At 37.8% G+C, this 12,719-nt stretch overlaps 1 protein-coding gene across 1 annotated transcript in view; it reads left to right on the top strand.

Moving 5' to 3' along the window:
• Nucleotides 1-12,719, top strand: part of LOC131985691 (synaptosomal-associated protein 25-A-like) — a 45,294-nt gene that overhangs the window by 18,563 nt on the left and 14,012 nt on the right. The window contains exons 2-4 of the mRNA XM_059350850.1: nucleotides 1,691-1,797; nucleotides 3,141-3,182; nucleotides 11,748-11,796. Of these exons, the coding sequence (XP_059206833.1) occupies nucleotides 1,726-1,797; nucleotides 3,141-3,182; nucleotides 11,748-11,796 (163 nt within the window). The 5' untranslated portion in view covers nucleotides 1,691-1,725. The remainder of the gene's footprint in view (nucleotides 1-1,690; nucleotides 1,798-3,140; nucleotides 3,183-11,747; nucleotides 11,797-12,719) is intronic.

Genomic DNA, 12,719 nt, shown 5'->3' with positions numbered 1-12,719 from the left:
GATGGAGCCCGATTCATTTTGATTCACTGTTGATCCCCAAGGAGGGTCAGCAGGGTGGAGCTTTGAACTCACTGTCTTTAGCAGCACTCTTTCTCCAATGGACAGTGTGTTTTTGGGTGCACATGGTTGGTTGCGTGTGTGACTGAGGCTGTAAACAAAAGCAAAAGCCATTTACCCACAGTGTTTTATATAGTAAATTATGCATCACTTGTGCTTATGAGGTAAGCATTTTGCCCTTTACTTTGGCTCAGTCAACAACTCTGGTGCCCTTCTGTATCTTGAAGTTTCATCTCTTGTATTGGAGGTCTTTTTCTGTGCTTTCAACAGTGACTGTGCAAAGTAGTTCAAGTTCAGGCTGTTCTGATCCCCTGTCAAAGTTATACCCATGAAAAATGATGCACTATAATTTGCATGTAACCCACGTAATTGCACGTCATTAAGACAGGAGGCTCACACTATTATAACCCATGTTGAGGTTTGTTGTTAGTAATTATAATGGAAGAAAAGGAGGAAGTAAGATAGTGTAAAATAAAGAGTGCACATGTAGCTAGGAGGTCAGGGTGGATGGGTACAAACTTAGGACTTTTCACCATCCAAGACCACTACTGGGAACTTGGTCTCACAGGAATCCGTGAAATAGCCACGGATTCGCTTTACTCAAAATCCGTGAAATAGCCACGGAATCACTCAAATTTCCGTGAAACTGACACGGATTTCGCTACAATGCAAGTTAATGACAGTCATATCCCGTGGCTATTGGTTTGTTCCAAGTCACGTGACTTTCAAGGTTCTGGCGTTCAGAACAAAAAACATGGCGGACAGTTTTCTCATTTTTAGTGAAAAATCAATATTTTGACTTAGTTTCTGCATAAAAATGGATTTTGATCACATTTCTAGTGAGAAATATATGTTTTATTTTCTAAATATTCACTCAGTGAATGTACATTTTCTCTTTGTATGTTGGAATAGCCACGGGATATGACTGTCATTAACTTGCATTGTAGCGAAATCCGTGTCAGTTTCACGGAAATTTGAGTGATTCCGTGGCTATTTCACGGATTTTGAGTTAAGCAAATCCGTGGCTATTTCACGGATTCCTGTGAGACCATGTTGCTACTGGTGTCCTCAGTGAAACCTCAAGTCAACATTGTTATTTTAAGTTGCGTATGTAAGTTAACTTCTATATGTAACTACATAACCCAGTTGTGTTTCAAAGTTCTTATTTGTGTGAAATGGTGCTTTGTGAAGTAGTAACTTTAGGGTCCAGAAAAGAGGTCAAGAATGATGTCAAGCTCTTCATTGTTTTGCTGGAGGACACTTTGACAATAGCTGCTACTAGAATGATTTAACCTTTGACCCTGCTGTTTTACAACAATCTGTCCAACCTCGACATGATTCTGACAACAGATGGGGAATCGGTTCAGAAATAGACATTCATTTAAAAGATGTAATGAAGTGAATTAAGGCTGCATTCACACCAAATCAGGCGTGGCAGTGATTAGATCAGGGTTGTGCAGCAGTGTGGGAATGTGTCTCCATTGTGTCTCCCATAGATCTCATTTAGCCATGTTGCTGGTATGCCTGAAAACACATTTTCTTTCAATAACTAATAAACGTTTAAACTGGTGTATGAAAAATAATGTTGACAAACATGTTGATGTACTAACTTCCCTCTCTTTCTTCCTCACAGTCTTTCTTGCTTGAGGTCAAAGTTCAACAGTCATCATGGCCGACGAATCAGACATGCGCAATGAGCTGGCAGACCTGCAGACACGCGCAGACCAGATAGCTGATGATGTAAAGTATACACACATGCACATTTGCATAAACATGCTCACATATTGATACAAACACTGTTATCTACTCTGATATGTTTATGATATGAACACATATGATTAAGATAATAAATCACATTATACTGTATTTTGTAAGGAAATATTAAATTATATGTAGTTTTGTGGTACAGTTCAGTGGGATTACAGTGTATTACCTGCTGAAGTGTTTTTTGTTAATAGTTTTGTAATAGTTGAAATTAGTTTATACTTGGCCAGTTTGTATCATGATTGCATTCATCATATAACAAAGCTGATTAATATTCTCTGATATTGCTTGTTATACACTCTCTAAATGCACTTTAATGTGTCATTAATCTCAGTAAAACAAAGGGTTTAATTATCATAATTTTCTCTATTTTAATTTATTTTCAACTCTTTTTTGGGTGTTCAGTCAAATGTCACATTAACAATAGAATAACATCTTTGGTAATCCAGAAAGAGGTTAGTAACGGAGATGAATATTCTTAAATTAGTAAAGAATAATTCTTTACTAACATTTGCACACAGCCCCAAAAAATAAATAAAGAAAAGAAAAATGTTACCAACCATGCACTGGTAGGTGAAGTTAGAAGTACAACAGAAAGTGGAAAAACGAGAAAAAGTGAGGACTTTTTTTGTTACAGTCAAACCTGATTTTTCATTTATGACACAACAATAATTACCTATTCTAATAAGGATACTAATGTATTTCTAAAGCCTGCAGGCTGACAGACACAGCTGTTTAAATGTGACCCTCTCTTGTTTCACCAATTTGTTCTCAAAGTCTCCCATCATGACTGTTCTTTTTTTAGGGGGAAAGGACAACTTTGCCCTTTTTAATGAGTTGAGAGGAGCTCAGGAAGAGCAGATAATTCTGTGCAGCAGAATAATAGAGCAGCTCAAATGGCCTTATTAAACATTCATGAGGAGATAATGTAAGGCCAAGAGGCTCCATGGATGTGATGGAAGGAACGAAGGGAAAAATAAGGAAGGCAGGGATGGATAGATGGATGGTGATAACACAGAGGAAAGAGTGAAATGAGGACTAGGAATGAAAAAGTGTGTAGTTAAGAAGTAGATGATCCTGCAGAGGGTGGAAAGTTGGCAAACAAAAGGTAGAAATCAGATAATTAATCCTTCGATCAGAGGAGAGAGGAATAATTAAAGATAATTATATGACTGTCAGTAATTTGTCTACATTTGAATATTAGCAGTTTTTTTATTGTTCACCTTTCAAATGTGTGTTAATATTTCACTTCAGCACCTGAAACAACAGGTGTTGTGTGTGTATTTGCTAATTATTTCCCTTTCTTTCTGTCCCTGCAGTCTCTGGAGAGCACTCGGCGTATGCTGGCTCTGGTCGAGGAGGTGAGTTTAAAGATGACACATGTCACATGACCAGTCACAATCATGTGATTACACAAACAATGAATTGTCCAGGTGTTTTTTTATATATATAGATTAACACCTGTCTTATGCTAAATAATAAAGATGGAGCCCATTGATGTGCTCCCACTGCATGGTACAGCTCTGTTAGGCAACCGACATCTCGTCAGTTGTATGGCTTAGTTTACGGAGCAGTTGCTATTTTTAAATTCTGGATCGAGTAAATGAATAAATTGTGTTCTCTATTGATGGTAGTTTGGCCATATGAAATTAGCAGGTTTCTGCAGGAAGTCCTGCGTCATATGAGTGACTTCTCTCTTAACCAATCAGTGGTTTGCTGTCTTTTAATACCACCTTTGGTAACACTTTACAATAACCAACCAAGTAATGTTTATAGATGGTTTATAAGCCAATTGTTAACCATTTACAAAGTGCTATACATATTTAATCGGTAAATGTTTTCACCTAATTTCTTAAAGGTATATGAATCATTTCAAAATCATTAACATACGTAATATGGTGTTAAAAATGTTATAATGAGTGCAACTAAAGCTATTAATAAACTATTAGTTTTAATTGAATTGTTTGTTAATGGTAAAGTAACTATAAACTTACATTAATATATAATCTATTTTCCTATTTATATATGATTTAGTTAGTGCAAATTATGTATTTACCATTCTAAATGGCCTATATACGGTTTATAAATGATGATTAAACATTAATAAACTATCTGTTTACCATTTATAAATGATGGTTATTGTAAAGTGTTACCCCACCTTTTAGTATCGGCTCAGCTCGCTTGGAACCTTGACCAAGGTGGTATTGCTAATGAAACAACAAAAAAGCCGAGTTGATTTGAGTAGAGCCGTGTCATACCTCGCTGTGGAAATGCAGCATATGATGGCTGTGAGAGTTATTTTCTCAGTACAGGGTTTAACTTTTCCCCTCAACTTTACTTCTACTACTTTATGCCGGAGGTGAATTAGAACTAGATTTTCACTTAGATGATCAGTCATCTCATTGGTCTTTACCACTGACAGCATTGGAGAAGAACGCTGCAGAGACATGAGTTTGTATGCTCTTTTTCATTCAGGAGGACCTCGCTGCATATGATGCTCTTTCATAAGATGTCAGATGTTTGTCTATGTTTATGGAGACAGGAAGTTCATGATATCTTTTGCTTTTGTGTTGGTACTTTTCATTGGACATTAGTTTGCTGTGAGCTTGTGTCTGCTGCTGGCTCCTGAGACATGTCCTGGCTCTGACCCTTGGACCAGTCACCCTTTTTTAATGAGACAAAGCCATGAGGGACAGAGCCAGACCTGAGGCTGACCTCAACAGTGGCCTGTTCAACAAACAAGCCTTTTCACTGGCAGTAGCAGAATATTTGCCCTTTTCAAGATAATACCAAGGGAATCCCAATTGTTCCTCTCAGCTGTTAGTCGCTGATGTGAACAAACCTGTGATTTGTTAGTACAGGATGTGTTTTCTTGTAGTGCTCCCACATGGAAGCTCCTGAACTGAAACCATTGAATGACGCAGAGACAAATCACGACCACGTCATGTTTTGGCTGTTCTTCACCTCTTTTGCTGACAGCATGTCATCTTTATTCCTCTCACTTTGCATCTCCCCAGAAAAACAGGCAACTCAGTGTAAACTGTAATGTAGGAATAGGACAGCATGGAGACTCAACATGCCTCTTTATAAAACACAATAAATATAAAAAACCTATATTGAGTTTGTTTAAGTTTATGGCCTGAATAATCTTTTCATAGATAACCTTTTAAGTGACTGGACTTTTAATGATGATCGAAACTAATCATAGAACACAGTGACTTTCATTCAATAGTTTTATTTATTTATTTATTACTCAATAATGTTGCAAGTAGAGGTTGCCATGCCAATTTTATAGTCTTCATAGTTTCATAGTTTTGATGGAAGTGTTGTTGACCACACACTAAACCTTTCTTTCCAGTAAGGTGTGGCACATGCTAATACGTCCTGTGTTAAAAGGGCTTATAGTGAAGCTTACACTAATTGAATAAGTGGAGAGCAGTCAGAGCAGGGAGCACACTCAGCCCTAGATCTGTGCAGTGATACCTGCTTGTTTGGGTCCAGTTGGATCTGATATAGAAATATATTAAAAGCGATGGCATTTACTGTAAGCTGTCCCGAGCTCTCGAGCTGAAGCAGTTAGTTTTGTTTGCAAAAATCTCAATTTATAAAGTAGCTAAAGCTGTCAGATAAATGTAGTGGAGTAAAAATGACAATATTTCCCTCTAAAATGTAGCAGAGTGTTAGTGTGGCTCCGTCTAGTTTTACTTAAAACGCACACTTCAATTATGGAGCGTGAGGATGTAGTTGACGCGTGTCTTAAGCCGAAAAAATCCCACAGTTTCTTTCTTATGGTTTATTGAAAACCTTTCGTTTGAGCATTACAAACAATAAACTGCAGCAATCCAAAATAATAATAATTATGAGCACGGTCAAAAACTAGTGTGCTCTCCTCGTCTCCATAATCCTAATTAAAACAAAGTAAGCAATTATGACGTTACACACATCTCAGCCAATAAGAAGAGTGCAATTCCTACGAACCAATAGGCATTCTTACAACCTCAATAAAGAACTAACTACAAATCTGAATTATTTACCAGCTTTTCCACAATATACAAAATGGCTCTAACACGGAGTATACTCCAATTAAGGTACCTCAGATTTACACAAGTACAGTACTTGAGTAAATATACTTAGTTACATTCCAACACTGGAAGCAGTACCCAGATTATTGCCATTACCAGTTCTTATTATTCATTCACCAATGAAACAAACAAACAGGATGGTTTGATACCATTTTACTTATCCCTATGACTCTGAGCAGGTGTTGGATGTTGATTTGGCAGCTTGTAGTGAGGAAAAATTATTATTTTAACTAAATATTTTTAACCCAATAAGAAGTTGGTCATTTAAGTAAATTAGTTAAACAATTTCCTCCATAATCAGATTTGTTCTCTGGGGTGGTTTTGTGCCTTTTCATTGCTTCCAACAATGTTTGTCACTCTGAAATCACGGTTCTTTATGTTGTTTGCTGAACATCTTCATCATATCCTCTCTTCATTGTAAATTAGCTGATAGTATCTAGTGTTTTTAGCTAGTCTAATAACTATAGCTAATCATCCCCATAACACTCGGATCATAGTGTCCTTACATGAAAATATATAAAACAATACGCTGGCTGTAAATGAGGATTGTAATAAATGAACTGACATCAGTAATGTGTTAATGTTCTGAAAAAACAACATCTTTCTTGAGTGCCAGAACAATTTGACATGCATTCAAACAAAAACTGGGTTTTAATCCCAAAAACTAAGCAGAGAGTAAAAAGACAGGTGAAATTACCTCATAGAAACCCAACCCTTCCCTCTTTAAGGCTTCTTTCCTCTTCTTAAACCTTTTATTACATGATCCTTTGAGGATCACACCCACACTGTTCCACACTCGTCCTCTCTTCACTCTGTGCTTCTTATAATCTCAGTGATCCAGAAATTAAAGCTTATTCTACTTTTGTACTTATTCAGTGGTTGAGCTCATGGGCCTAATACCTAAAATGTAATTGTAAAATCCATGCAGAGGCCGTATCATAACATCATTATGCATGGTTTCTCATCTGAAATGCCTGAAATTACATTAGAAAGCAAACACAGTTGAATCCATTTATTGGAATGCAAATTTACAGATTCAAAGGTAAATCTGAAAACACTTGCATAACAAATTATAGAAAGATGCTATAAAATACAATGAAATACAATATAGGTTTGTTTTTGCAGAGATGGTCTCCTTCTATGCATCTCATTGGATGATCAGTATGTACAGTACATTTTCATGTATTGTCATGTATCACAACTCATCTATAAAAGCCACAAAACACTTATGGACCTTATTTCCTAGAAACATCAGCGTGTGTGTTTTTAATCACTGTGATGCCCACAAACAGAAAGACTGTATGACAATGTCAGTTAGTGGTCAGACTGTAAAAACACCAGTGATGTAATGTGTCCTTGTCTCGGGCAAATGTGACCCATAATTCATTCTGTGGAACAGTGAGTGACGTGACCTTCATTTTATACACTTACTGGCACTTTATTAGCTAACAAGGTGTAGCTAATAACATGTTGTGCATTCAGAGATGCTCTTCTGCATACCGTGGTTGTAACGAGTGGTTATTTGAGTTACTGTTGCCTTTCTATCATCTCCAACCAGTGTGTCCATTCTCCTCTGACCTCTGGCATCAACAAGGCATTCCCTCCCAGAGAACTGCCGCTCACTGGATATTTTCTCTTTTTCGGACCATTCTCTGTAAACCCTAGAGGGTTGTGTGATAAAATCCCAGTAGATCAGCAGTTTGTGAAACTCTCAGACCAGCCCGTCTGGCACCAACAACCATGCCATGTTTAAAGTCACTTAAATCACCTTTCTTCATGTCTAAATGCATTGAGTTGAAGCAATGTGATTGGTTAATATTTGCATTAGTTGAACCGGTCTAGCTTAGCAAAAACACAGATCCTTTGACAGAGCCCGGCTGGCTGTTTCCAGTTTTTTACATGTCATTTAGCAGACGCTGTTGTCCAAAGCGACTTACAATAAGTGCATTCAACCTGATGGCACTAGACATAGACCATAGGAATCGAGTAAGTACATAGCTTTAAGAGCTAACTGTCATTGCTAAGGAGTGCTATATGTTAAAGAAGAAAAGAAGAGAAAAGAAGTTTTGATCCTAAGTTTAGTCGTAGATTGCTGGTATAAGTCTGCCACTGGTTGCATATATGATGTAGCAGACTTCCCCCTTCCACTGTCTCCGCTATCTATTTTGCAGCGGCGCCATCACTGCATACTGGGCTCAGCACCGTCGAGACAATTTATTTAAAAAATATACAAACAAACTGCAGCGTTTTTTTTGTTTTTTTTCACCTGATCTCAGAATGAAAATGAGCCCAGCCAGCCCTTTCTCCAGTGCTGACACAGTGCTGTGGAGACAGGTCTGGCTATATGAGGCTAGGCTATATAAAGTTAATCAGCTGCACAGCTGTTAAGCAGCTCTTTTCAAATAAGTAATATATTGTTTGATTCAAATTTTGCATAAATCTCTAATTCTATTGTATTTATTTTTAACTAATGTTGCCTCTGTGAGAATCTAACTAAGCAGGGTTACTATTTCTCGTGTTAAAAATCCTACATTTTCATTGAATTGTTTTTACTGATTAAATATTGGTCGCACATACACATCTGTGGATTAGCAGCATAAATCCCGTACAGTATCTAAAGTGTATCAGCAATGGTGAGATGTAGTGTAATGAATGCACGTTGTAATGCAACACATTTAGTTCATTTTTATGAAGGGGTTTTATCAAGAAAGATCCAGAGATATTGAGGGTTTTATGAACATTGTTATCTTCACACCAAGCAGGGAGCAGAAAATGAGAAACCACTCCGCAGCTCAGAATGAAATGTGAAGAAAGCGGGTAAGAGAGATGGAAATGAAAAAAGAGAGAATCAGAATGAGATGGGGAGAGTGTGAAAGATAAACAGAGAGGTGGAGAGGAGTTTTTGAAGGACATCAAGTCCAAACGTGATGCCTCTGTGGAGAAGAGAAACAGGAGATGTGATTTGATGGACGGTGTCAGGCCTCAAGTCAGAGAATACATTACACAAGACGTGATACTACAGTCATGCAGGCTGTTACACGACTAGAAACTAGTTGCCTGTGAGATATATATATATAGATAGTATAGATATAGATTAAAAAAAAATATGGCATAGTGTTGTGGATTTGGCCATCATCTGCTGTGCCAAGAATTGCATAATATACATGTACAAGTTTAACCAATCAACAGATCAATTGATTGAGTTCCATAATGTAAAGCTCCTGTAGATGCTGCTGTGTTTATCAGATATCACCTCCGGCAGGCTGAACGGTGGTTGGTTGACCAATAGCAGCGCAGCAGCAGTTGTCTCCACAGTGACTGAATTAGAATAGATTCAAGCAGACAGCGGAGTGGACGTCTCAATGAAAAATCAATACCAGGCTATAGAGGACTCTGTCTTAATGTCAACAAACCTCAGGCTCTCTTTCTTTGTCTTGTTTTCTTTTCTTTATCGCTTTCTTCTGTCTATTTGCTTTTCAGTTATTATATATTTTTCATTTCTTTTCTGGTTGTATTGCCTTTTACTTTCCTAAATGTCATTTAGGCTGGGTAAAGTGACACTGAGTGTGTTTACTTTAGGGATGAACTAATATAGTCACCACTTTCAGTCTGTCAGTTATATGTCTGGATAACGGGGTTGTGAGTAGAACACAATTTAAGAAATACAATGAAAGACAGTATTTTTTAGTCAACTAAATGTGCTTTAAACTCATTCTGAAAAGGATCCGCTCCACACCAGTGCTGCTGCTAAGCATAGAAATGAAGAACAAAGAAAGAAGGATGGGTTTTAAATATTTATCTTTATTAATCTCTTGAGAAGATGTCACCACCTTCCTTGTTCATTTCCTGGGTAGAAAACTATTTTGGGAGCGAAGAAATCATCCTCCTGAGACTCATTGTACAACAACAAAGTATATAAAAAAAATCACCTGACAGTCTGTGTGCATGTCTTTGTGCGTCTAACGAGCCGTGCAGAAATATCTGATGTCATCGCATAGGACTATGCCAGTTGGCGTGGTCAGATATCCTGTCCTGTAGTTCAGGAGCCTCCACTTGCACGGCTGTGATTTCCTATGGTCCCCTGGTGGGTAAACAAGGCTCCTCAACTGTAGTTCAACCCTCCAGACTCTAATTATACAACTTTTCTACCCTCTAACTTGATGTTTCCGGAGAAAACAATTTAACTTGACACAGATACAGATCCATGACCACTGGCTGATCTCTGTCGCAGTGGGTTTTATTGATACTAATATCAGTGGCATGTCTAACTGGCCTCCAGCACTGCTCTCTATCTATCTATCACTGCTCCAAGAAGGTCAGAGCACACTTTGATCCAAAATAGCTGATGCATGAACTGAACGGCCTTTGGTTTTTAATATCTGTCAGAGGAAGCCTCGGGCTCAAGGAGAGCACAAAGCTGTTGTTTAGTTGTATGCATAGTGGTTAATGTGCTTATTGTGTGTTTTTATGAGAGGAAGGCCAGCTTTACATGCACAGAGAAACAACTACGTACCAGTCTGCGTGAATTTTCATATTTTTCCTGCGCTTGTGTGTTTGAGTGTGAGCCAAACCGAATGTTACATTACTGGAGCTTTTTCAACAAATCTCTGGTACCAGCCCAGTAAACATTACAAATATAGCACATGCCATTTGGTGGACGAGTTTATCACAAAAGTCTGTGCAGGATTGTGCATGAATATATTTATGGCTTTTTCAGATTTTCTCTAGAGGTGTTTCTTATCCTCTCTAAGCTTTGTTTTGCAGTTTTGTTTTATGTCTGGTTGTTGATTAGTTGGATAAGAGTCTGTCCTCATAAGGATGCTAAAAAGCTCCCAATGTAGGTAACTTTAAAATGCTGGTCCTGAAACAAAGTGGCATACTGTAGTGTATACGTTCTCTATCTAAAAGACATTTTTGTGTATCATTCTCATGATACGCAGTGCGGTGAGGTATTTTATTTCCATGACTTTGCTCAATTCTTGGGCCAAATATAATAAATGAAACCATTACATCCCTTTTTCATTGTTTTAGCTTAAAGGAATAGTTTGAGTTTTTCTGAAAACATGCTTATTTGCTGTCTTGCTGAAGCTTTGATGAGAAGAACAATCCTGCTCTTTAATGTCTGGATGGTAAATATGGAGTGAAAGCAGCTTTGTACAAAGACTGGAAAAAAAGGGGGAAATAGCCTGGTCTGGCACTGTCCAAAAGTTGCACATTGTTACCTTAAAGGCTCATTAATGAACACATTATATCACTTTTCTTTTTATGCATACCAAAGCCTAAGAAATTACAAGTTGTTATTTTAGCTTTAGAGGTGCAGGTAGCTGGATTTGGTTGCCTTTGGACCAAGCATCAACATCTAGGTGGAAAAAGTGAAGCCAATGCAGAAGTGCCTTAAACTTGCATTTTTCCTAATGGCTCCTCTGGTAACAAAAACAAGTCTGTTTGTATAGAAGTCTATGAGAAAAATGAGCCTTCTTCTCACATATTACAGGAAACATTTTCCCAATTAGTTTTTGGTCTCAATCGCCATAGTTCAAGTCTTCAAAGTCTAGCTTCATATGTATCACACAGATATGAGCATAAATCTTCTGTCCAACTTTTGCCAAAAAACAGAATAAGTATATTTCCCAAAACGTTGAAAATATTCTTTTAAAGTCAAGCTGTTTCAGACGATCTCAGCCACGCTCTAAAAAGTGATTTTAAATTGTAATTTGACCCGACTGCACTGTCCTGATAGCTCTGCTCTGTTCTGCTCTGTTGACCTTCACTGACCTGTCACATTTATTCCTCTTTTCCCAATTCTCTTTCCTTTTTCCATCTCTCTTTCTGTCTGTCTGTTAGAGTAAAGATGCCGGCATCAGGACTCTGGTCATGTTGGATGAGCAGGGAGGTAAGTTGACAGGGAGAGATCACTAAACATTATCTCTCTAACATCTGTCTGCACTTTCAATCTGCTACCGATTCTCTCTGGCAGCTATTTCATGCTATATTTTGGCAGAGTCAACATTAGCAGTACGTCCAGTATAACGCCTTAGAGTCCCAGTGAAATTTTATAACACAGAGGAAAATGACCTTTATGATTCTATAATTACTAAAGCAGAAGAACCATTTATTTCTTTGTGAGACTGTGCCAAGACTTTTTAAGCAGCCTTTGCTGCAGTCTGAGCTAATAGGGTTAAAAATGATTATACTGGATGTAACTGTTGAGCTAGCCTTCTGCTTTGCCTGCTATTACTACACTTTCATGCTTATTTGCCAGACAAATGCATCTATATTGAGTTAATCTTACAGATTATATTTAGCTATACTAAATAAGTACTTTTGAGCAATAGAAAAGGGGACATAAACCACTTGTAGGTGATAAACATGGGACTGAGATGACCTATGACTAAGAAGTCAGCCGTCAGCTTGTGAAAGGTATACTTTACCATCCACTTTTCTCTGAGGGGAGAAAATGATCTGTTTGACTGGTCATCAAAAACACATACATAATCTTTCTCCTCTTCCCCCAAACCTTCTCCAGTTCTGCCCAAATTATAGCTTGATCCACCATTAAGAATAAAAGGAGCTTTGAATCGATACTTGGAAATTGGAGACTCAGATGGCTGCCATTGAAATATTTTATGAATTAACTTGTACAAGGAGAATTAACCATTCCATCACACAAAAAGATGTCTGTGACTTCAGAGTCAGTTCTAAGGACGTTTCCCCTGGCGTTGTTTTTAATGCAAAAGCATTTAGAGAGAGGCGTTTAGACTAAACATTGATAACATGGACACAGGCTGCCTTGGCTGGCCCTTTTTGGACCAAGCT

This window comes from Centropristis striata, chromosome 2 (assembly GCF_030273125.1).
Source record: "Centropristis striata isolate RG_2023a ecotype Rhode Island chromosome 2, C.striata_1.0, whole genome shotgun sequence".
Classification (NCBI taxonomy): Eukaryota; Metazoa; Chordata; class Actinopteri; order Perciformes; family Serranidae; genus Centropristis; species Centropristis striata.
The sequence above is the reverse complement of the archived record's forward strand: the minus strand, read 5'-3'. Positions and strand labels throughout refer to the sequence as shown.